The 25987-nt window shown below is 45.1% G+C and overlaps 1 protein-coding gene across 2 annotated transcripts in view; it reads right to left on the minus strand.

Moving 5' to 3' along the window:
* Positions 1-25987, minus strand: part of adamts18 (ADAM metallopeptidase with thrombospondin type 1 motif, 18) — a 46702-nt gene that overhangs the window by 12247 nt on the left and 8468 nt on the right. Inside the window, exons 4-17 of one of the 2 annotated variants that reach the window (XM_040167666.2) lie at positions 22360-22639; positions 20900-21114; positions 20673-20756; positions 20409-20568; positions 18530-18635; positions 17787-17924; positions 17527-17680; positions 15471-15566; positions 14351-14499; positions 8096-8268; positions 7104-7234; positions 6358-6481; positions 5979-6223; positions 647-767 (exon numbers count right to left, since the gene is read on the minus strand). In XM_040167666.2, coding sequence (XP_040023600.2) covers positions 647-767; positions 5979-6223; positions 6358-6481; positions 7104-7234; positions 8096-8268; positions 14351-14499; positions 15471-15566; positions 17527-17680; positions 17787-17924; positions 18530-18635; positions 20409-20568; positions 20673-20756; positions 20900-21114; positions 22360-22639 — 2176 coding nt within the window. Of the gene's footprint in view, positions 1-646; positions 768-5978; positions 6224-6357; positions 6482-7103; positions 7235-8095; positions 8269-14350; positions 14500-15470; positions 15567-17526; positions 17681-17786; positions 17925-18529; positions 18636-20408; positions 20569-20672; positions 20757-20899; positions 21115-22355; positions 22640-25987 lie in introns of both variants that reach the window. The other variant, XM_078085274.1, reaches the window with a different exon arrangement.

Raw genomic sequence — 25987 nt, forward strand, 5'->3', positions numbered from 1 at the left:
GGAGTTATTATTATTATTATGATGATACTCACGCAGCCATCAACTGTGGAGGGAGCAGAGCTTTTCAGTGTAAACCCATTGAAATACACCACTTTCTTTATTCTCATTGTTCACTTGGTGTCTTTGCCATCACAAAATGCACTACATTCTGTAAAAGAATGTTGAAACATCGGGTATTCCAGTCAGTCAGCAGGTCTGTTATTTCTAGCTGAGAGATGTATCTCTAGTTAGCGAGTTAAGAGTATTAAGCTTCTTGGCTTGAGGTGAAATGCCGTTTTTTCAAAAAAATACATACATCTTAGTCTTTGGTAGCTTAATACATGAGCTTGTGCAGAAGGAAGGTGGAGCTGCATGTCTTGGACAAAGAAAAAGCATTGTTATGCTTTTGAAGTGTAAAGCTATTATGAAGGAATCATTGCTTATCACACTTTATTCTAATGTAACCACCTTCAGCTACTTTGCATACACACATGTACCTATTTGTATAGTGTAAACCTCAAAGCCACGAGAGAAAAAGCTGCTTCAGCATGGGGAGATACCCAGGCTTTACAAAAGCTGTCATGTAGGGAAACCAGCGTTCGAAGTGATGTGACACGCGGACACATGCAGAGTTCTTCTTTTCTTTCATCCTTCCACAGAGCCTCACCTCCAGCACACGGAGCGGAGCAGTCGGAGCGCACCACGCCCCAGCTGTAGTCGGGTTTCCTTTCAGCGCGAGGCAGCGTGTACTCCCACACCACGCCCAGATTCTTCCCCTGCAGAAGGATCTGTCAGGTAGAAGCACGCTACGTCAGAAATACATTAGTATAAGTATGTATTTTTACCCATGAAGCATCTGGGAGAGAAAACTGGACATGGTCATCGATCTATCTTTGGCAGGGGACCATGAGATACACATTCATTCCCGATTATGGAGACTTTCAAGGGCATCATGCTTTTGAATGATTTATAATTACGTGTATATACGTATATATACAATGTAAAATATTGAAGTAACTTTCCCGGAATATTCTGGGACGGTAATAAGAATGATGGTTTTAATTAGGAGAAAGTTTCAGCTTTAAAATACAGGGGAAGTTAACGTTTCAGGATCAGGTTCCATAACGTAACACACAACAATATATAACATAACACAACATTAACATTGTTTCTTTAGTCAGAAACACAAATAAGGTATTTTAACTTCAAGGAAACGTTTGAGTAACCTTCTTAGAACATTCAACTCACTTTCTCCGAAAGCTTTCAGAAAGTAAAAATAATGCGGATTTTAAGTAGAAAAAACATCCAACAAATGTTATCGTTAAGCTTTAAAAAAACGTGTGTGAATGCATCAGAATAACTTCAAACAGCTAGGGAAAGGTTCAGGCCTGCATCGTGTTACAGGCATATTGAGTGAATTCTTAATTTATTTAGCAGCAGCAGATATAGAGTCATTTTTGTAATATGTGGGCGCAGCAGTTCAAATCATTTAACGTCAAACGTTGAACTGTTGGGCTTCATTGGTCATTTTGACAGGAAAAGTGGTTTGATTGTTTTTGAGAGATTAGTTTTCTTTGCAGTGTAACAGAGTCAAAACTACGCTACACACTATTATTGTTTGGCCTTTGACTCCATATATTTTAATAGGTGTCACAAATGTATTCTGTAGCTCCAAGAACATATCCAGTGTGCCTCACACCGTTTGAACCACAGGGTTGGTTCATCTGCAGCGAGAGGAGAGCAGCCACGGCCCATCTGTTACGGATTCCACTGCAAAAAACTAAAGGTAGGACCCCGGACAACGTGGCAGCCTAATTCAGCCATTAAATACCCACTGAGCCGTTAGAGCCGCTGCCCACAAACCAGCTGGCTTCAGAAATATTAAGGAGCCCAATATGTCCCCAGTCCAAACTGGCCGGCCGCACTGTTACCAGCTCTTTTTGTTTTGACAGCGCAGTACAGTACCGAGGGATGACTTCCATTTACGCACCACATCCTTTACGGGCTGGTGATTCTGAGTTACCCTTTTCTATTCAGGAGATTTATTTGGACATTGCCCTCAAGCCTGAGTCCAACAGCTGAACAAGAGCAGACGTAGCCATTAGAGGACAAGCATAACACACATGGGATTCACTGCCGTGGTGGAGAACTCAGTCACTGCGTTGGACAGTGTTTAGTCCAGTTTAGTTTATTCCAAAGCCCACCTTAATTAAGTTTGGTTTGGTTGGGTATGAATCCTTCATTTGTTTGGCAAATGTCTATTCTATCCTTCCCTCAACAAACGTATTAAGTCTCTAGAGTATTGTTTTTTGCAGAGTACATTGTAAAATCTTCTATCTAATCTTCTGCACCCGCTGACTGTGCCGATCACCTTCGAGACAGGAGGAAAACAGAGATATGTTTATGTGACAAGAATCACAGAGCTGTCCAATGGAACACACCAACATATGGTGGTACAGTGTTTGCAGAGTAGTGAGCAGCTGGAGCAGGCACATTCACATGCAAACTTCATCTCACTAAAAATGAAGTCACAGGTGTCACACGCATGTACTGTTTCCTTGACAGTAGTCATTCCAAAGTCAGACAGAGCTTCAGTTTAATCAGACGGATTTGGGCTGAAACGTCCGGTGCATATTATTCTGAATTGATGAGAGCATTTGATGTAACTCAGGCTCGTCTTTCATTTAGGGGCTCGGCGGTTTGATCCCTGGTGTGTCGATTGGGTCCCTAACACTGTGGAGCTGTGACTCGGGTCCTGATGAGCAGGAACACAGGGGGTGTGTTCCAGCACTAAACATGTACAGTCCTTTAATCATTGTACATACATTGTGTTCTTTTAAATAAGGCACGGCATTAATTACTCCAGTAAATGCGTATTAAGTAAAAACAGAAGGCTACATGCATGTTTTAAGGACAATGGAAAAGCAAGTGAGGATAAAGCTGCAGGCTTTGTGCGTCTATGAAGGGTCTGCGTGGTCCACACATTCACAGAGCTAATGTAGATATAGATTATCTAATTGCACAAGGCGATTGCAGCACACACATCAAATAACTACTTCAGGGGAACCGCTTTAAGCTGGCAGCATATGCTGCAATATTCTTGTATAAAACTATGGTTTGGCAAAAGTCTCGTTGACAATATTTATTTTCTAGAGAGCAATACTGAACAATGTGCCTGCCAGGTCCACCATGCGTGATTGACAGGAGCCTATCCTCCGACCTGACTGCATCAGACCCCAGTGTGTGTTTTCACAACCTCGCCACCACACCACTCATCAGCTCACATGAGACGATGACGTGTTATAATGTGTCAGTCAGACTTTGTGGGCCCACAATGAGCTTTGCCCCGGCCTGGCGTGACGTGGCCCTCGCCGTACCACAAGATGGACCAATAGCAGTCCTTCTCTGTATCATCCGAGACCTCAGCCATGTGTTCCTCGACCTCTTGTTACCTTCCCGTTTCTTCCTCCCCCTACCAGCTGAGCAGCCTGTCACAGTTTGCACTCACACCTCACGAAAAGCTGAGTAAGAGTCTGTGAGTGATTGATGTGTATGCCTTCCGCCGACTATTCTTCCTTGTGACAGCGGCAGTAAAGTCAAATGTGTGAAACAGATGAAACTGCGGGAAAAGAAACTGACTCGCTTTCCTTCATTTGGCTGTTTCCATTTGCAGATAAAGAAGCCGTGCTGTGGCCTTAACCTCTCACAGCCAAAGAGTTCAATTGCAGAATTCTTAATCTTTTAATCTCTCTCTCTCTCTCTCTCTCTCTCCATCCTTCTCACCCTATCAACCCTGTTTCTTCGTTTTGTAATTACACGACATACTTATGGAGATTATGCTCGTGTCATCTGCAGATCCGCAGCAGACGTATGACTGGGACACATGGACAAGCAGGGGGAGACTGTCCGACTTAGCCATGTCTCTTCCTCCTCTGGGTGATTTTACTGTCCATCTATGCAGACCAGTGGTTTAGTAGGATTAGTAGAAGCCATAATGTCACTTTTATATATTGATATAGGTATTAATTCCCTATGTTATCCATCTTTTCTTATGGTATTAGCGTGCTGCTACTACTAAATACAGCCATGGGAATTTTATTAGTAAATTCCCTTCAGCCATTGCATTAGTTATTTTATCGTAAACGATACGAACAAAGTTTCTGTTTATCGCAAAATTGCTAATCCGTATATGTTGAGATACATCTCAGTCATTTTTTGGGACATCCATATAATAGCAGTTGGGATATTTCAGTCTGGACCAACAAACTGCCTCACGTACGGACATTTTCGTTCATGAAGCCACACGCCAGAAGGCAAAAAAACCCCGGAATCATCACCAGCTCCCAATAGCAGACATTTCAAAAGGGGAAGTTTCTCCTAACTTATCATAAAATGTACCTTGTGTAAATGACATCTAGATCGTTACTAGTCTGCATCTCTGCAGGAATTCATCTCACAGGACGCAACAATTGGCTGTTCCAATGGCGACTACAGCAGCTGGCCACAAGTGTCTTTACTCAAACAGCTGGAGCAAAGGGACATTTGCTGGTCAAACAGTGACCAGTCAGACATTCCCCACCGGTATCGCTCCTGTGTTCATCTGTGCTTCAACCGCAGTGTTCCAGTGTCCCAGACGAGCTTTTATCCGACCACGACTTTGTCGACGTGTGGAGACGACAACTAAAGCCCACATGTCTGCTCTTCAACTGGTTTCCACTTGTGTTTCCACACCTCGGGTTCAGAGTGCAAAAGAAAATAAATGCTTTCTCTGACGAAGCTACGTAAGAAGAACACCCCACACCTCCCACCAGCCATCTCCTAAGCCCTGCAGCCATAAGGATAATGACTCAGCCACTTGTGGAGTAATTGTTTCTTCTCCCTGGAGGAAAGGCCTGTCCAGCATCACATTCTGCCGCTGCACGACCGGTAAAGAGCCTCCCTCCCCTCAAAGCTCCGGTTTCTGACATAACACGGCGAACAACAGCGAGGCGCAAAAAGGGACCATAAATCACACCAGCAAACTATGCAGAACATCTCACTCAGAGCAACCATCTCGCTTCATGCTTTGCATCCCGTCCTCCAACGGCTGGTTGACTTTACTCGCTCTGTTAGCCACGAATCACATGGCTGCACCAAAGCAGTGTTGAGATCAGCGGCCATGGGGGGTCACATCCACGGCTTTGAGTGTGTACGTGGACAAACACGGTGACTGTGTTACGCTGGAGCAGGCAGAACCATGTAAGGGGCAGGCGTCTGCCATGTGAGACGACGGCTGATTCACGCTCATTCGAAGGCATTTGATGCTGAGGGGGGGGATCGTTTCAACTAAATTACACCAAACATATTTACCCATTTACCCTTTTGTGTTCAAGCAGATTTATCTGTTATTTTTGTCCACGATTAGAGATATATCTGCAATAAGCGAAAATATTGAAAACGCGTTCAGATAGACTGCAGAGTGGATTTTAAAAGCAGTGCGACTGCAGTTAATGGACAGTCATTAGAGTGGCAAAGGAGGAGGATCTTAAATTCACTTTGACGGTTTGTTCTGGATGGAAGGACCGTTTAAAAAGTTTGACTTTGATTTTAATGAATCCTTGACATGCCACGAACCGTCCTTGTCTTCTCCTTCCTCCACTTTTTAGCCTTATGGTCTCTTTCTTTCACCCACAAAGAGGGCTGCTCTGCACAAGACAGGCAGCTTGAACCCCCCCCCAATTTATCTGATTAAAGCGTTCCACTCCAGCCACCCATCCCCAGATCATCCCTGACGTAACCAATCACTGAACACAATTAGCATCGGGCAGATGCACCGCGGACCGTCACAACCACCCGGCTTCTCCCGACTTCCCCAAACACATTTTTTCATCTAAGCCTATTCATATCCAGACGTATAAAAAGAAAAAAAAAGAAAAAGCAGGGACGCGGCAGCTCTGCGAGGGACCCTGTCACTGTCAATTGCTCCTAACGGACGTCTCCCGGCGGCGGCGGCGGCTTACTTCAAACACCAGCGTCTCATTAGTAGGGCCGGCAGCATAAAGGCTCTCCGGCTTGTTGAAAGATCGCTGGTAGTCAAACACGGTCCCGCCAAAGTGGAACTTCCCCGGCCAGTCCACGGTCCAGTCGCCGGTCAGGTAGTACTTCCTCTTTAGGGAGCGGGCAGCCAGGTAGCTGGGGGACGCCTCCATTTCATAGACACGAATACTTCGTGCCCCAGCCGGGACTGAGACCATGGAGTAGTACTCTGGGGAGAGAAGGATGAGGAAACAACATCAACCAATGAGTTCTTGATTGCTGTTCTCTCACTCTCATGTCAGGTTTCATCACACAAACTCCAGTGTGAACGCTGACAGAGACACCAAACAAAGACCGGCTCACCGTTGGCCCTGTGCTGAAGGGTGTATTGGCCCTTGAAGAACTTGCAAGTGGAGTTGTCTCCCTTACAGGCTCCGCAGGCGTCCAGGGAGGCCTTGGAGCCCAGTATCTGGTCACAGCCCACGGCCTGCGCACGCAAAGACACAAAGACTTGGATGTGGACACACGAAGAGGTGTAAACTTATGTATTGTGACAATTCAGGGGTAAATAATTGTGTTAACATTCATTTCCCTGGAACTACAGCACTGACATGTGGTTGATAAGGACAACATAGCTAGGGAGGGTGATACAGAATTACCATACGGATTGTGTGCAGAGAAAATATAAAATTTATAGATTTAAAATTTAATTTATAGCTATAAATTTGAGATTCAAAGTTTGTTCAAAGAAAGACAAACTGAAAAAATACTGAAATAACTTCAGGGATATTTTCTCATTACCGTTTATTAATTACATTAATAAATAATGATAACACAATTGTAATAATAATAATTATGTTGAGCTGCCTTCGGCTGCTGGTATGGAAATCATGACGGCTTTGTTTCATATAAAGCATCCATTTATTTACTTGTTATCGGTTTTGGTTTAAAAAGGCTGGTGAGGAAAGCGCTGATTAACTGGAGCGTGATATTTTTAATCAAACGCTGATATCTGAACCCTCCTTTGTATCAGCGGATAGGCGAAGCCGAGGGTGACGGGACGTGAAGGTTTCACTGAGCAGCACAGGGGATCCATCCAGACGGTGTACCTCACACACTCCGTCGATGCAGATGTCTCCTTTGTGCTCCGAGCAGGAGGTGCCGTCCTTCACCTTGCCGGACATGGCGAAGAAAAAGTCGTAGTCTTCCGCAATGCAGTACAGCTTACAGATGTCTTCGTCTGAACGGAGAACCGACAGACAAACGCAACGGTCCATAAGGAGGAAATGCAACTTCCGGGTTTTCACACGATCTTCTATGACTTGGTAAACGTTGAGAGTTGCTACTGTGCGGCAACCGTTTACACACATAGTGTGCGCAACTCCTAATAAAGATGAATTGGATAGGACAGGAGCTGAATATGAATGCACCCAGGGGCGTTCATGTGCGGCTGCAGTTTTATTATGTGGTTCAAATTAGTTATCCCAGACAAGCCGCTGCAGCAGTCTTTGATTCAAATAAATGACGGTGAAGGTGACTTGGCCCGCGGTCCCAGAAGGCAGCTCGGAATACGTTCCTCTCTACATCACCTCGCATTCATCAAGAGCTTAAACAGGGCCGGGACGACGGCCAAGCCGACGGCTCTCTCTCCCTCGCTCTGTGTAACAAAGCTGGCCCGTAGGCTTCCTATTTAAATCCATCCCCACTGTGTCAGAGGGTGCAGGTGGCTACACGTCTCCCCCTGCACATTACACAGTGATAGTTTCCTCCAGCTTTTTAGCCCTAATCATTGGCGCAGTAAACAGCGGTTGGCATTACAGAACCACTTCATGAAAAAATAATAATTCCTCAGGTAGAACGGGGTTTACAGTGAAAAGATCTGCGGAATTAAGGAGAGAAAAGGCTTGCACTGAGGAATCTGAAATTGTCTTCATAATCCTTGGCTACGGTGTCTTTTTACAATAGAGAATAAATAATTACACAAAAACATCTCTCAACAGTGCAAGACGAGAGAAGAAAAAAAGCACCAAAACAACCTGCGGGCAAATGATGCAATGAACCACAAGACAGAACCGACTTTGTACTCGTTGGGTCAGCTTACCGTCCACTTTGGTGTAGGGCTTCCACTTGTAGTACCAGCCCCTGAAGGGCTTGCTGTTGTACTCTGCACACTGCTGGGCCCGAAAGCCCACAGACTTAGGAGGACACGGCCGAGTGTTACACAGTTGGTTGAGGCGGCTGGAGCCCGAACAAAATTTACCATTGTTTTGTGGCCTGCGTGACACACAAGAAAGAACAGAAGAAGAAAATGTTTAAACTCATGTGTCAAAAAAGTGAAATCGCAGATCAATACAGCACTAAATAAAAAGTTCCCTGATGCCACGCTGCTGTGCAGAGAAGGTGAAGCAAGCTGAGGGAACCACACCCACAATGCACATGGGCGATGAACTTACTAGTGTCTTTACTATTTACACTACATATTTCATATGGATCTATGCATCTCCAGATGCAGGCGTTTGCATGTTGACCACTAGTAGCGCTACATTTAATGTACCAGTCAAACTTTTGGACACATTTTCTAACGCCATTCATCTCACAAGTTGGATAAACGCCTCTCCGCCCGAGGACTTGATTCCCTGTGCTTCAAAGTGATCAATATTTCTCACGGATTTGTGAATCTCTTCTTCAACTGCTTATCTGGGGTCGGGTCAGTGGGGCAACAGTTCCAGCACCTCCCATTTAGAGGTCCTGATCCCAACTGCTTCACAATCACCTGACACAGCTCTCGCGTTGGCCGTCGATTGGACGACCCCGAGATGGGAACCCCCCCCCCTCCTCCCCCCGTACTCCCCCAGCACTCACTCATCGTTTAATAAGTGAACAACAAACTATTTTATGTCAAGATTGTCAGATGTATATATTTTTTCTTAAAAACAAAATGTAAAGTTGATATTGATAAGAAAAGAGCATCTTGAAGGTGCAAAGGGACACTTTTACATCTCCAAATCATTGTGACTGAGAAGACAAAAGAAACAAAATTAGGAACATTTAAGTTTCTCTGTTACATTTCCTGTCATCCATGAAAAAATATGACTCCAATGATTCCATCTCATTCAATGTATATAGTATAGTATTAAACAGGACTACACATAATGTTGGTTTCATGGGACTTTTGAAAAGAAGTTTCCACACAATTACTGCTTCTTAATAAAAACAGCCGATACAGAAAATAAACACGTAATGGAGCTTTAATATGTATCTAAAAGGGATGAAAGCATTCACTACAAGAGCCTGGACATCTAGCGTACATAAGGATGCCGTGTCTGACTTCTCAGGCTTTTGAGACTCATGCTGAGCATTCCAGCACAACAACCTGCTGAGAAAATTGAGTTTAGCTATTTACCAAAGTGGTCGGAGACTGGGGAACCATGCTGATCAAACATGTCCAATAAAAACAATTCAGTAAGTGGTGCAGTGTAATGAACCACTTTGGAAAAGGAACTCAAAAAGCATTACACGGTTAACACCAGCAGGAGTTTGCTCTATTTATTTTAGATTTCTTGCACCAACGCAACAGTGCTAAACACGCCTGAATCAAACGAACGACAGCAACAATCAGAAGCCAAACTGCATGTTGTTTCACTATATTTGTATTTAACGCAGACTGTTCATCCCCTCCATTCAGACCTGGACTCACTCAAACAGCTTCCTCGCTGCCAAGAGGGATGGAGCTCATCAAGGTGCGTGTGTGTGTGTGCGTGTGTGTGTGTGTGTGTAAATCTGCTCGGTGCCAATCTTGTTTCCTTTGGTGAGAGGGGGATTTGGCCCAGGTTTGTGTACAGGCTTGATCACATTAAGACTTAGCTGCAGACAAATTCACCCCACATGCGAATGTGCTTACGGCAGGCCAGTGGGGGACTACGCTGTATATCAGCCAAGGACTTCTGATCAGAGCCCAGCACGGATCAAGGACCATTAACTTGAGAAAGTTAAATTCAATTCCTGGATTATGGACGGGCCTCCCCGAGCTTTGAAACCCTCCTGTTTTCTTGACCTCCTTTTCTTCTTTGTCTTTCTCTGCTTTCCATTATCATTTGAACTGAAAATCCATCAACATATAAACCAGATATGTAAAATTTTGTTGTATTCATTCCTCTTCTAAATCTAAATCGCAGCCCCCACGCAGCCCTCGGAGCTCTTAAGGACGCTTAAATGCCCAGGGAGGGCGGTAAATCTGCCCGGCGACAGAAGCCGAGACTTTAAAGTCCGAGGTCACCATCTCCCTTCCCCGCCCCTCACATAACTTCCTAAATGGATCCTGATTCCGCTGCTCTGCCACGGGCTAAGCACATCTCTTTTACAAGTCTAGAGGGTGCAGCTACCCCAACAATCGCCCCCTCATCAAACACCCCCGCTCGCTTCAAATGGAGTGTGTGCGACAGAATGTCCTTCCAACAAAACCAGGTCAAGATGGTGAACCTAATCTCCCGGGCTTGTTGGTGAGGATTAGGTTGACTGTGTTTGATCTGGCAGGTGGTCTACAGGGAAGAGGAGGGATGGAGGGAAAGAAGACTCATTTTCCGTCCGGGAGCAACTCGTAGAGGCTTCGGCTTTAAACGGGTGACGCGGTAGAACTCTTTTACTCGAGTTTGTGCCAAATCAAATTAAACGCATTTTAAGACTGTTGCTGCCCAGTGATGATTTTATTGTGGGGCAGATGTGAAAACGTTGGTCTGGTCAACTTCTATACGATTTTGACAGACCTTTAGAGACATGGATTCATCTACACGTACTGCACGTCTGACAAGAAACTATGTGTCTCCATTGTGTCATCGGGTCGTAGCGCCCATAGTGTACAGGCAGTCGGGCTAATCCTTCTTGTTCTGCCCAGATTAAGTGCCCTGCAAAGAGTAATCGCAGGGATTACCACGGACAAACACTAAGACGTGACTCGGGGGTACGTGAGCGTCTTCGGGTGGCCGAGTGGGTTGAGGATAGTGAAGAGATGCCACGAGACATTCACCAAACTAATTCTGCTGTCTCCACATGTTTATGGGATCTGGCAGCCAGTTGACCCATTGCGTGTTTCGGAAATGGTATCGCCAATTGTTAGACTTAATATTTAGCCCTCCCCGTCTTTCCATCCCCTCTCTGTCCCACTGACCCCGAAACTCTCCGTTTGGCAGCACCAACCCGTTTTGAAGCAGCTGCTGCTACAAAAGGCTCTTTAGTGCCACAGGAATTATAAATGAAGTTGACAGCTAACCTGGTTTAAAGGACTCTTTGGGCCGTTTTGGTCTGCTAGTTCTGGTAGTGTGCATCGCACCCTTTTGGTCTTTGAGGCTTAAGAGACGAGTGGACTGACGGACGGAATCAGTGTCTAAGTAAGCAGCGATGAAGCCAGTGGAACGCAGTAAAAAGGGATTTGACATTGGAAATAGCTGAAAAACTGAAATAGGTTCAAGTCGTAGTTGAAGCGGCACTCAATTTAGTCAGTAAGAGAAGTTTAAATGGAAGTGATGAAATATGTTCAACATTTGGTTTAAGTTCAGTTCAAAGTGTAACTATGAACGGAAGCCTTGAGTCAAGTTGAAGAAGTAGAAGAGTAAAAGTGCTGAAAGAAGTTACATCTATCGAATGGGCCTGGAGTCAGTTGAAAGAAATTGGTGCAAGTTCATAATGTATAAACGGAAAGATGCTGAAAGTTAAAGTGTGAACATTAGCAGTTGGAGTAATAAGTGTATAAACAATGGGGGTTGTGGGAGTTAGAAAAGCTGAAACCCTTTTTTGACCGAGGTCAGTTGAAGCGTAATTATAGGATAAAATAACAACTAAAGCATTGAAAATATCAGTTTTATATATATCTTGTTTGAATTGTATATAGTTCATGAAATAAAGTGCCTGACACAAGTGTAATTGGGTCTAATTGGGGCATGTCAATCTCCACTTGCTCATTGGATGGCTCAGCATCCGGCCACAAATTGAGGCATGAGGTCCAAATGGGTCGTATGTAGTCCTGTAAATGGTAAATGGACTGTACTTGTATAGCGCTTTTCTAGTCTTCTGACCACTCAAAGCGCTTTAACACTACATGACATCAATCACCCATTCACATCAGTAACTAACATCCACACACTAGTCGCTGTCACGCCCTAATTGTGTTCACCTGTGTTCACCTGTTTTTCCCCTGTCTCCTCCCACACCAGGTGTTCCCTGTTTGTCAATTATCCCTTGGGCATATAACCTGTGTCTTCTCCCTGTTCTTGTTGCCAGTTTGCCTTGTGTGTTTCACCAGGTCTTACCAGCGTTGTATCCCCGTAGTTTCCAGTCGATTCTAGAGATTCCCCGTGTACTGACCCCTGCCTGCCTCCGACAACGACACTGCCTGCCACCTCTGTACCTCCGACCTCCTGTGTACCGAACTCCGGCCTGCCTCTGACAACGACACTGCCTGCCCGAATTCCTCTTCATTAAAAGACATTTAATATTCCTCACATCTGCGTTTGGGTCTCTGTCTGAGTTGTGATAGTCGCAGCTACAGGAGCAATGTCTGGTTAAGTGTTTTGCCCAAGGACACATCGACATGCGGGTCAGCAGAGCCTGGGATCGAACCGACAACCCTCTGATTGGAGGACGACCGTGCTCCCCACTCACCCACAGTCGCACAGTAATAGGCCTCATCCATTGACAGTTGGGCCTCAAAGCACAGCTTTGCTCTCACACCAAACCAGTGTCACACATGGGGCTGTCACAATAACTACTTTTTGTGGTACAATATATTGCACCAGAATTTATTGGGTCAACAATATTATTTAGACTCATTTTCAAACCAGTTTATGCCACTGATTAGATAATGACAATATAATAGCATAATAATGCAAGTACGCTAACAGCGGTTAATTCTTCATAATATTTAGACTTTGGAATCAGAATGTGAAAAAAATATCCTAAATTAATAATACAAACAAATAATAAATACACCTTTTGTTAACAAGTGCAGAGGACACGGAGCAGGACGATGCATCGTGCTCGGTGCAATGTGCAGAGAAAATGTGTTCACCGGTTCACACCTTTTTATGTAAAAATGAATATAATATATCGCAGCACCAAAAATGATCGCGTTAATTTCCATATACGGTGCGATAAGTCAATATATTGATTATCGTGACCGGCCTAGTCACACACACAGGGAAGAGGGGACGCTGGAGACGCTGAGTTCAGACAGAAGTGTGTGTGTGTGCACCTGTGTTCAATCATTAATTAAGCATTAAAGCGTTAAAAGCATTAAACATTAATTTCTCCTTGGTTTTAAATATGAAATATCAGGAGTGCCTTTAAGTGATCTGTGTTGACTTTGTTTCCTGTTGGTCAGCCTTTGAAGGTAAAAATAAAAAAATAAAATTGTAAAAGTTATGACTGGGATGGGGAAATAATTTAACTGTTTTTTTTAGTTCCCGTAGAGAAAAAAATACTAGCACATAGATAGACATTTGAAGCGAAGCAACAACATAATGTTAGTGTGCTTTGCAAGACGGATTATGAATTACACACGCTACACATAAAAAGGTATGAAGGGCTGCAATGGCATGAATACCATTGCAGACATCCTGCTCATTTCGTTGGAAGGGTCTGTGCTGCTGGCACTGGTTGACTTCTGCAGGCCAAAACAATCAGTTGTTCATGGCATTCGCACACAATTTGATTTACTTCTCATTTCTAATAAATTTAGAAATGGGTTGTATTAAAAGTGTAATATCGGCTAAAACCATCCATAAATCTGCAGATTGTTCTGAGGGATTTAGGAAACAGCAGTAAACTTGAGGATCCCTCACGTGCCTGTAATAACGTGCACGCAGCTATAACCATGAGATGTGCGCTCTGGGATTACGTTTTATGAGAGTGTGCAGCTAAAGTTGACGTTTGCTGACCGTCTCGCCAGCTTGCAAGAGGAAAAGAGCACGGAATCGGGAGGTTGTCCTCGTGTGGAGCGCGGGGACACTGTCTAGTCAGTGCGTCTGTCTGTCCGGACTATCATTTTGACAGAAGAGGGCCGTTATGTGGCGCTGGTGTGTGTGTGTGTGTGTGTGTGTGTGTGTGTGTGTGTGTGTGTGCCTGTATGTAGAGTGTGTGTTTGCTTCCCTGTGCTGACAGGTACCTGGCAGACGGCGCTGTCAGGTGTTCAGAGAGAAAGTATTTTGGGACACGGGGCTTTCAAGAATTGCTTTTGGGCCCAATCTCCTGTTTTTCATCGTAAATGCAGTTACGTGAACAAGTGAAGCCCTTTGCCATCTGTTGGCCAGCGGTTAGCAGTAACAAGGAGCGTATGAATCAGGTGAGCGTGTCCATGCATGTGTACCTCGGGCTCGTGCAGGAGCGCTCCCTGTACATGACCCCTCCTCCACAGGTCCTGGAGCAGTCCGACCACTGGGACCACGCCGTCCACTGGCCGTGGACCGCCCGAGGGCCGTGCTCCCCGTATTTAACGCACTGACCCCTTCGGCACCACTGGAGAAAAAAGAGACACACAGAAATCGCTCTTATCAGAACTTGAGAGTCGGTCCCGGGTTTCTCGGCCGGGTTTCCTGGTTTGGACAAATGCCCGGCACCACACCTGGACACACACACTGAATAGCTGCAGCCAAAACCGACGGACACACACACATGCGCCACACCCGGGCCATCCGAGCCAAGCCCTGCGCTCAAACACATCATCACCTCTCTGTCTCACTAAATATCATCTTTCCATTGTGTGAAGGGATACGGCTGTTCCCCGTCCAGCTCGGGGACGTAAGAACTCTTCTGCGGGGACGAGCAGGCACAGAGGCTGTCGGCTCCACCTTTCTAAGCCAAGATTTACTTTGGCTTACTGGAAGTTTGAATACTTGAACTTGCAATTCATTTCTACTTGGCTGTTATGCTCCCAGACATCCTTTCTAACAGTTATTTTAACACTTCACTCACTGAAATCGAATCCGTCCAAAGCAGCGTGACATCTGGACATCAGAGGCTGATTCATCTAAGCCCCCAAAATGTCGGCGATAATCTGTCATTATACAGGAAAGATGTGTGGACCCCCAGCAAGCTCATCGCATTAAAGTGAGTTGGACTGTAAACTGTGGTGAATGATTTCCAACGGAGGAAGAAGTCATTCACTCACTATCACTATCACTACCGTATGATTATTAATAGTTTTCCAGGTTGTAAAAACACATGAACATTTTGAGAATAATTTTTTCCACTCATTTATTTGCCTGTTTGTTCGTATGTAAATGGTAGAAAATGTATAAAAAAGGCACTTTTCATGTTTTTTTATCTACCGCAGGGGCATCCAAGTGTGTGCCCCACCTTATTTCCTTCTCTGGAAACGCTTCAACGAAGCGTCTCCATCATGTGTCCTCCGCTGGAAATGCTACGTCGGGCTGCGTGTGTGTATCTTCTGTCGAGCATGTTCATTTCTGTGTGCACGCTCTCCTCACCATGTTGGGTCCACAGCCGGTGCCCTCTGCAGCGGGCATGTACTTGGTCTCGCACCGGTGCCCCGTGCGATGACACCACAGGGACTTGCAGATGTCCTGTCAGACAAGTCAAAAAAGCACACACACACACACACACACACACACAGTATGAGTTGTCAATCAGAGACAGGCTTTTTTTCACTGTCATCAGTTCTCTTTCTGCCCGTACACTGACAGCCTTTTGGCTTCGTCTTCCTCCCCTCTCTCCTCCTCCTCGACCCGCCAGCACCTGCCTCCTGCCAGGACCACCATCACGCTGGTCAATAAGCCCCCGCCAAGGATAAGCCTCTCCACAAAGCCTCGGTGTCAAATCGAATCACTGTACTTTTTTAATGAAACGGCCTTTAACTGCATGTGTCATCTGACCCAACAATGCCGAGAGAGAGCGGGCGGGCGAGCGCGGAGGGAGAGCAGGGGGTCGGGAGACCGGCGGCAGAGTCTGGCAACCCGCCCAACTGCGACTGACAACAAGAGGGAGGCCAGAATGGAGGCCGCTCCGGTGTGTGTGTTAGAGTCTTTGTCCTCATTCTCTGACGCCGAGCAGCTGATTGACAGCCATACCCGCAGGCTGAAAATCATTCTACATGAGCCTATCAGGGACAAAAAACAACAACTGTGAAAGGCAACCCTGAATCTGCTAATCAGCGTGTAGGTTCATTTACCACCCGCTGACTTCTGCCCAAATGAAGAAGTATTTGATCTTCTGTTAGGGAAACATAGCAGTGGATTTGGAGAAACCCTGAATAGCCCAGGCACTGAAGTGCGTGCAAATCCATTATATATACGATTTGGCAAAGTCGATTTCCCAGCAATTAAAGCTGTAGGCTACCCCGTAGTATTTAAAACACGATTTACATGTGAATAAACAACACTGAATGCAGGCAACAAAAAGGCTCAAACGACGAGGCTTCGGGGTGGTGGGCGGGGTGGGGTATAGGCTGAGGTTCCCCCATTCAATTTGTAGAATGCATTTGGAAAGGTGGGTCGAATGTGGGGGGTTCGGGGTTGTTGTGCAAAGATCATGCTAATTAATAAAGTGCCAATTAAGCACTGCACCATTAGCGCTGGAAAGCAGACAATCGCAGCCCCTGTGTGATCCGGGTGCTCCATCTCGTCTGGGGAGCCTTATTTTACGCAAAGGGACACATGAATGACCCTTTGTTTAGGAATGTTGGGGTCCGTGTAAAACCAGGACGATTCACATATACTGCTGTGGATCGGCTTCTTTGTCACTGCACAATACAGGATTAGTTTAATGATCCGCTTTTAGGAAGCATCCTTTGTCTTTTCTTTGCTCCTCTTGCTTTGGTGTATAGTGTCTTTGTTGGATTGTATGACCTGCTGGCAAACTTTCTCAAAACAGAGACTTAGAGAACACCCCGCTTTAACATTCAGGGCCCCTGGCCTGTTTCATGGCCTCTGCTGTCGAAAATGGCACGCCCATGATAAAAAGTGTAATCTCTGGAACTCCTTTATCTGTCTGGATTAAGGGGAACCCCTGTGAGTGTTCTGATAAATATCTGTTTGTATGTTACTGCCGAAGAAATAAATCAATATACCACAAAAACAAGCGGAGGAATTTGGAGAATCACCTAAAAAAAAGAAAATCACCAACAGCCCTACAGGTCCGATAAAACATGGAGGAACCAGGGTAATAACACTTAAGTGACAGCCCAGTGTGTGGACAGTAATTATGGGAGGTCTCACGTTGGTAGAGTACTGAAAACTACTCTAGAAGGAGGCTTTTGTACAGGCCTTACGGCCCAAATCCTCAAAAGTCCATCCGAATCGCATGGTTCAATCACTTGTTTTTTGATCCTGCTCCTATTGGATCCGACTAATCCCACGCAGAAAAGAGCGACAGCTTCCTTAGCCAATGAGCAGAGCGCAAAATATCAATTGAGAATTACGATTAGCTGAGAACCTCTAAAACCTGTGCGGGAGGCACTGAAATTGCTTGTGAGGCGCATCCAACGGCCGATGCACGTTGTTCCGTACTTTAAAAAAAAGATCTCACCTTGACAAAATCCAGGCTGCACAGTTTGGCCTTGGAGCCGAACTGCCACTTGCACTGCGTGTCTGCGTTGTACAGCTGCCCGGGAAGCTGTTCGGGGTACTTGTACTGACCGATCTGCTTGGGCTCGTCCACCAGACAGGATGCCTGGGCTGTTCTGGTGAACACAGCAAATCAACCGTGTCAGTCAGCGAGAAACAAACAGCGACCGGACTGGCAACGCTGAAAGTGTTTGTGCACTTGGACGAGGCCATGAGGTCTACCCGAGGAAGCGGCTGAGGTACTGCCGACTGCAGGTGGACCAGGAGAAGACCCCGTTGTTTCCAGCCAGAGTTGGGGACATAATGTTGCCTTCGGTCTTGCGACAAGGGTTCCCCTCGCCGTCATGGATCATACCGAAACTGGATTTTAAAAAAAGAAAGAAAAGAACCACGGAGGTTAATAGGTTAGAAATGTGTTCCTCGTGAGGAGAGGTTTGCGTTTTCAAACGGAAAGAGCATGACGGTTATTCATTTTTTAGATCAAGCAGATGTCATCGTTTAGCCACACGATGTAATTAAATAATCCTCAGAAAATCCCTCATGCTTGCTGATGCTAACTTGCTCGTTAATCACTGCGACATGTTTAGCACTCACTTCCTTGTTAATTCATCCACAGTTTTTGGCCTTGAGTCTTATCTTGTGCATCTTATAGATATTCTGACATATTGTCAGAATTATTAAGAGTTTTATGGAAACAAACACTGAGTTATGGGAGCAGAGACAGTTTCCATTATTCTCTCATAAAGCGTCATGGGGTGGGTGACGTAATGCTCCGAATCCACAGAATGTTTGTTGCTCTAAGTTAGACTGTGTGTTTATTTTATTAAACATACATTCATTACAACCACTCACAGCGGCGATATTATGAGTGGTATACTGTACCGCTCTAGGATTACATTAATGGCCGACAAAGTTTCATCTGCTTTGAGCTGTGTGGTCCGACAACGAAGAGGATTTTGTCCTACTTGTGTCCAGACTCGTGAGCGATGGTGAAGGCCAAGCCCAGTCCTGTATCCTCGTTGATGGTACAACTCCTGTACTTGCTGCACATCCCGCTGATTGGGGCAAAACCTGCATTGAAAAAGTAGGAGTGACAGCAAAAAAGGTGTTCGGATGGTGCAGAGATACATCTTTAAATCGTGCACTCTGCTCCTTTTGGGCGGCACGGTGGCGTGGTGGTTAGCACTGTTGCCTCACAGCAAGAAGGTCCTGGGTTCGATTCCACCCAGTGGCCTTTCTGTGTGGAGTCTGCATGTTCTCCCCGTGTCTGTGTGGGTTCTCTCCGGGTTCTCCGGCTTCCTCCCACAGTCCAAAGACATGCTCTGGGGATCAGGTTAATTGGGGACTTTAAATTGCCCGTAGGTGTGTGAATGTGAATGTGAGTGTGAATGGTTGTATGTCTCTGTGTAGCCCTGCGATTGGCTGGCGACCAATCCAGGATGTACCCTGTCTATCGCCCGAAGTTGGCTGGGATGGACTCCAGCCCCCCCGCGACCCTGTGTGCAGGATAAGCGGTTTGACAATGGATGGATGGATGGACTCTGCTCCTTTTAAGGCACGCTAATTGGGGAGAGGACGTCTTTGTTTACCAAAAACTCCGTCCTACATGTCCGCGCGGGTACAAAGTAACGCTTTTCTTTTCAGAAATATCTCTTTCAATGACTTCAAACGTGCGGACGAGGAGCCCAATAGCAGAGGAAAATATCTGCGTAAACACTTTGTTGGTACGAACCGCTTCAAAAGCCGAACAAAACCAAACATCAAACCATCACATCCTGCTGTCCCTTCCCCTGCGGTGCAACCGAGCACATTCTTTCCGTTAGAAAGTCTGACACATTTGGCAGACAACAAATGTCTGTCATATTTGCATATCGCGTACATAAATGCGTGGCGGGAGATTTCACACCAGCTGCAACATCAAAAGCCTTTCTGTTCTTAGACTTTGATGGCCGCTTGGTTTATTGGAGGAACAAGACAAGCTGATGAAAATGCTCTGTGTTCTGTGGGGTTTTTCTCACCTCTTCTCTGGATGAAGCCCCCCCCCCCCAACGGACCCAAGATATAAGAGCACGTACGGTAAAAATATCAACACATGGTTGATAAATATCCAGATGTTGAACATTAAAAACATACAGCTAATAAATGCCTCTAATACTGAGTCACCTTTCCACTTTTTGTCTTCCTACCTCATACAGTTAATGAGAGACGGAGCTGCTATGAGATTAGCAACAACAAGTGGTGTGAAAGCAATATGATTATGGTATTAGTCAAGCTTAGTTGGCTGCGTTGATGTTGGTTCAGCTGCCTTTTGTTCCAACAGGCGTAAAGATGTGGTCATGCACTGAACACAAGCCCATCCTAAAGTGCAATGCTGGTCACTTCAGGCGGGTTAAGCCCGATCCTTGGTCCGCATTGGTTTGTCTTTTTGTTGTACTTTGCCGACCGAGACCTCTGCGTTCGACACGTTTGGTTGTTTTTCACACGGATTTGACAGACTACCGTGGCAGGATACTTGACAAGGAGCTGTGACAGTTAGTCGAGGTGATGTTTGCCTTTGTTGCATGTCACACCTCCTCCGATTTCTTGCCTGTCACTATCTGCAATCACACATACTCGGCTTTACGACAGGGTTAGAAACACTCCCAATAAAATGTAGCCTTGTTCGAATGTCCACACCCTCAGTATCACCTCTTCCCCCTTCGACATGCCCAAAATGCACAACATGACTAGCAATAGCAATGGATTGTGGGAAGTCGCCAGCGCGAGACAGCTGAGGACTGTTGAAGACAGCTCCCACGTCTCACAGAACGCCGTCGTTGTCCTGCTAATGGTTAGCTGTCTTACCCAGGGTGTCACATGGCTCATTCTTCCAGGAACAGATGTCCAATCCAGTGAGGAGAACAGCATGGTCGTGCCGTTTCCCACCTTTCCCCACCAGACCTGACTGCCATTGACAGAAACTGTTGAGGGACTGGTCAGCATGGTGGTTGATGGTCAAGCCCAGCTAGGAAAAAAAATTAGATACAGAGTCAGAGTGAATCAATCCATCGCCGGTAATAACAGCAAAACAACATATTTAGGTGGGATTTTTAGTATCAGTCAACTCACCGGGTCCTGTTCCAGTAGCAACAAGCTCACCACTACAATGTTGATGTCCGTCCCAATAGTGCCATCTTTGAAAAGGCTGGAAACCTGCAAAAGAGACAAATTGTCTTCACCGCTCATGTTATTACGAGAGTTGAGACTAGAATGGTTCTATTGGTCCTCCTGCTGGGAGGAGCCGAGCAGTAGAACCCTCACTATGTCCCATGTTGCTCCCTTCTCCCACCACTCACCATGTTCATGACGGTGAGGACGTAAGTGGTAACGTTGTCCCTGCCGTGTTCCTCCAGCATCTTCCTGTCCGCCACCACCAGCGTCTCCACGTTCAGACCCCCCACCCTGTTGGAGTTAATGGGCGATCTCTTCAGCCTTCCTGCTCCTTCCGCCTCGGGTACCACAAAGTCATCGAGCATGATGAAACTGTCTTCAGCAGGAGGCTTGGGAGCGTCTAGGAGGGCAAAACAGGAAAGGACGGAAGGGGGGAAAGGCAGAAAGAGCATGAGGGAGAGAGATGAAGACCGCAAGAGAGGCGGAGAGGGAACTTGGCAGTGGCTCGTGCCGGGTGATAAAGGGTACAGACTTCCGGGGTTTAAAGGACAGGAAATGTACTTCCACCACGGCTTCCTACCTCTCACCACAATACGGGAAGATAGTAATGATAATATTGGTCTAACTTAGTAAAAAAATGAAAATGTTTTCAATTTTTGCAAAGAGATGCTATGAAATATTGCTAGATCAGAGATTGTTTGTTCCTGTGCTTCATTGGCCCTTGTATGGTCACTTCTTGATAATTGTGTTTTCTCTTTTTTTTTACCTTTTACCTACTTCATAACACTAAAGCTAAAAGATCCACAGCAAATCCAAAAAGTTTGCTTTACACTGTACACCACATCTTATTGTATTGGCACGTATGGTGGTTGTCCAGTACATGATCGCATCCCATCCACACAGGCGAGTCTGTCTACATTCATATATGATTATGTAATTACATTGTTACAGTTGGTAGTTGGATTGGCTTGGGTTAACTAGATGATTATCTGAATTATCCATCTACAAGTTGCATGCATTTAACCACATGTGTATTCAAAATAAAAGCACATGTTTTAAATTAGGACCCTAGCACTGACGGTAGGGTGCATTCACACCAGATCCGGCAATGCAGGTTGTGCGGCGGTGTAGGAGTGTCCCTGTCATGTTGTGAAGCGTGACCCTCAAGCTGACTGTTTTTTGAGAGAGGTGTGGTTTTATGATCTTTATGTCAGTTCCAACCGCACATGGAGGCAGCTTCACTCATTTCAGAGCAGGTAGCAATGGAGGTTTCTAGCTGCAGTTTGTTTCACAATAAACAATACCAAACTTTCTACAGTGAGCATCCACAAAGTCAGAACATACACAAATAGTTGTGGCAAGCACGTGTATTTTTCTAGTTATCCTAGTGTTTGTTCTTTGTTATTTTTACTTTCTTGTTCTTTTTTAATTGTTGGTTTTCATTGGCCGCCGCAACAGGACGCCGGGCTGCGTTGCGCCAAAAGTTGAGTCGGCATTATCTGGTGTGTGTGCCACCTCAGTGTTGTTTTAAACTAAATGATGAAATAATTAAAGGTCAGCTGATGCTTATCGCAAAGCACAGCCATTTTCATGAAGGGTGCAGGTAATAAAGGAAATACAAGGATTGTACGGTTCCCTTACATACATTGCTTGCGGCGTCCGCAGAAGTGCAGCTTTCCACGCTCGTAGTCATGGTGATGGGTCTGCTGATGATGATGCTGATGGTGAAGGTACGGGTTGTCGGGCGTTGAGGAACCGGTGCTGGATGAGCGGCCGGATCGTCGGTGCACAATGTGTTCCGCAGAGCGCTTGTAGACAACATGCGGGTGGTGACCATCGGGGGCGCTGTAGCTGTGCTGTGCAGCCAGATGTTGGGGTAGCGGGGCAATTAAATACTCTTCCTGAGACACGCGGATCAAACCTGACTGGAAGATACAGAAAATACATGTGCAATGGAACTATTTCTACATTGTCCATTTGTTTTTAAAGTTACAGCTTCTAAAGAAAATAAGTGGCTTTTGAAAGATACAATACAGAGAGGGCTAACACAACCGGATCTGTCTGCCCTAGAATCCAACCAGTCTTAACTCTATCCTAAAATGAGCAATGTCCAAGAAAAAGGTAGGAGATGTCTTATTTAGCTGGAAGACATAGTGGGTAGGGTTAACTTATAGCAGAAAACATTGCGTAGAATAACACATTTATTTAAATAAGTAATACTGCTAAAAAATAGTGAAACATTATAATGATGATTATGTCAAATAATAATTCATTGGATGGGTATTTTGCTTTTGGAATTGTTATTCTGAGCTTTAAATATAGACAAAAAAGCATACTTATGAATCACTGCTTGAACCACTTACTAATCACACATTGTACTTGGACATGCATATATGGCTGTCAATTTTACTTTGAAATTCGAAGTGGATCCCGTCTTTGTTTACACCTTTCGCACAAAGCTGATGAACATGTCCTGCTCACAACAGTCTTGTGTGGAAGCAACAGACGAGCTCCGTCTGACCTCTAAACTGAGATGCTGAGCTACTGAACCTTAAACATTCCGTCTGAACAAGGAATTCTACCTAATTCTCTCCACAACCCACCAACGCACAAAAAAATAGCTGTGCACTCAATCCGCACATGCTCACTGACTTCATCAAAAACATACACATGCACCCTTTGACCCAATGACTTCTGACCTCTTTGTGTATGTGTCTGTGTGTGTGTCTGTTTTTATGTCAACCTGCTGAAGTGTATGTGTGTGTAAGTGTGCGCATGCATGTTAGCGTGTTTGACAGGACCCTGCTCCCGTTGAGCTGACCCCATTCCCCCCAGAGTAGCAGGTGGCAAAATAAACAGAGGCAAGACAAAAGGGAAGCCATGGCGAGGCTCTTGTTGTCAAAACAATGCCTGGACACATGGCAGACTGCCAACATCATCATCCATCCATCCAGCCATCCAACCATCCATCCAGCCATCCAACCATCCATCCATCCATCCTTCCTTCCACCCTTCCTTCATTCCATCTTGCCATCCATCCAACTATGCATCTATCTTTACATTCATCCATCTCTCGATACACCCCTTTATCCAACCTTTTATATTGCCTGCTATCCATCCATTCTTTCATCCATCAATTTATTCAAAAATGTGGTCCATCAATCGTCTTTCATATAAGACAACGTACTTCTATCCATCCATCCATCTCCAACTCCCAATCCATGCATTCAACCGTAGATTAATCCCTCTCCCCATCTATTTAACATTTCATTCATCACTCCTTTTCATAAATCATCTTCTCCATCCATCAAGCAATGTAATGTTGTCAAACCTCATTATTTTGACTATGTGTCATTTCAACAAGGTTCATTGGTTAGGATTTTTTTTGTTTCGATGGGTCAGTAGTTTAAACCCTATCATATCTGCCAAAACGTCCTCAAGCTAGTTACCTAGCAACTACCCTGACCTGCAGAATCATTCTGTAAGACTCAACCTACAAGGAAATGTCCCCCTGGGCAATGGACTACATATATAGAACATTTGAATCAAGAAACGAAAAGTTCCTCCCGAAATCGTTTAGAATTTAAAGCAGCGCTTGAAGAGGTCAAACAAATCAAAAATGTAAAAAAAAAAGGATATATGACATACTGAAAACTACAGGGAATATAATTTGGTTGGTTTAATGGTTTAACATATCATCTAATTGAGGTGGTCAGGATTAAAGTGTATTTCTCTGCAACCTTGAAGCTTCTGGAGTCACAGCAGGTGCTGGAGAGCTGTTCAGCTTTCCATTAGAAAGATGTTATCAAAGGAAAGGGGACATCAGACATGTATCATTTCGCAAAGAGGATATTAACATGATATTTATGGAAAGCGGGTATGAAAAGGAACAGTTTTATACACTGAGATTCCAATAGATAAACGTAAACTGGCTGTTATTCAAAAATATTTTTGTATCCAAGGAAACAGTGGAAAAGGGTAAAGACCAAAACGCAATGTCAGCCCTGCGATGTGAGGCTACGTAAAGAATGGAATAAATCAGTTGCTCTCCAGAGAGAAAGCTTGGGGTGGAATTCTTTGCTTGAAAAATACATTGTATTGCACCAACCCAGTGTCTGATTCCAGCACTTTCTTCAAACGTCATCGGGATTCCAAAAGGTATAAAGAATAGAAGAATAGCCAGTCTTTTTTTCTCCAACTTAACATCTGGCGCAGCTGTTAATAGACTTGTATCAATGGATCGACACCACAAACCCTTAGATACAGAACACATACCACTTTATTCCCTGCGTCAAAGACAGTTTTTTAAAGATACTGGCCAATACACTTAATGCTGTGTGATGCAAAAAAGGTACTTAAGCTGTAAAGAGTTTCACGGCGTTTACCCTCCAAGACTAGGAGGCAATGTTGATACAGCAGACCTCTAGTTATCTCCGTACATTAACACTTGGCTAAATTAAAGGGATGAGCCCTCACTTTGCCTCCCTCCCACGCAGACACACACGGATTCACACAGGCAAGATTACAGGTTGAATCAGGCCACAACCAATGAGATCATTTCTACATTAGAAAAAAGATGGTAAAGCCAAACCAAGCAGCTCCGAAAAACTCTCTCCCCCTTTTTGTCAGGAGAGACGGAATCTTTAGCTTGTCTGTGTATGAACTGTATTCTCTTTTAAGGTTTCCTACCATGATATTATAAGGCAAATGAGTAAGTGCTTACATGCTGTTAAAGACTGGTGCCGAGCGGCGAGAAGCCCCAAGCTGGTGATTACAGAGCTTTAAAGCACATCTGCACTCCAGCTCAGCAGAGGATCACGTGTGTGGTGGTGGTGGTGGTGGTGGTGGTGATGGTGGTGGGGTGGGAGTGTGTGGGGGGGTGCATACAAGGCACAGTGAGGCCCCTCAGGCACCAAACTTATTCGACGGCATCCCAATCTGAGTAATTATAGTTTGCTGGAGTGAATTATGTGTCTTTAAAATGGGTTTAGAACTGGTCCGAGGAAAAATGGTTATTTTGGATCTTGGATCAGAAGAAGATGGCACAGCAGACATGAGCCGCGCGGCAATGACAGGGCATAACCCTGTCATCCCTTTGATTTGAAAAATAACTGCATTTCCAAATTCTCAGCAGCGTTAAGCCATTCCGTTAGCTGCGTCTCCATTAGTTAAAGTACTGTATGTCTGGGTAACCCTCTTCATGAGAGACTGATTGGGATCACCGTGTGTCAACAGCCCTGGGGTCTCACGGCCTTTGTTTGGGATCACTAATT

Source organism: Gasterosteus aculeatus, chromosome 12, assembly GCF_964276395.1.
Source record: "Gasterosteus aculeatus chromosome 12, fGasAcu3.hap1.1, whole genome shotgun sequence".
Classification (NCBI taxonomy): Eukaryota; Metazoa; Chordata; class Actinopteri; order Perciformes; family Gasterosteidae; genus Gasterosteus; species Gasterosteus aculeatus.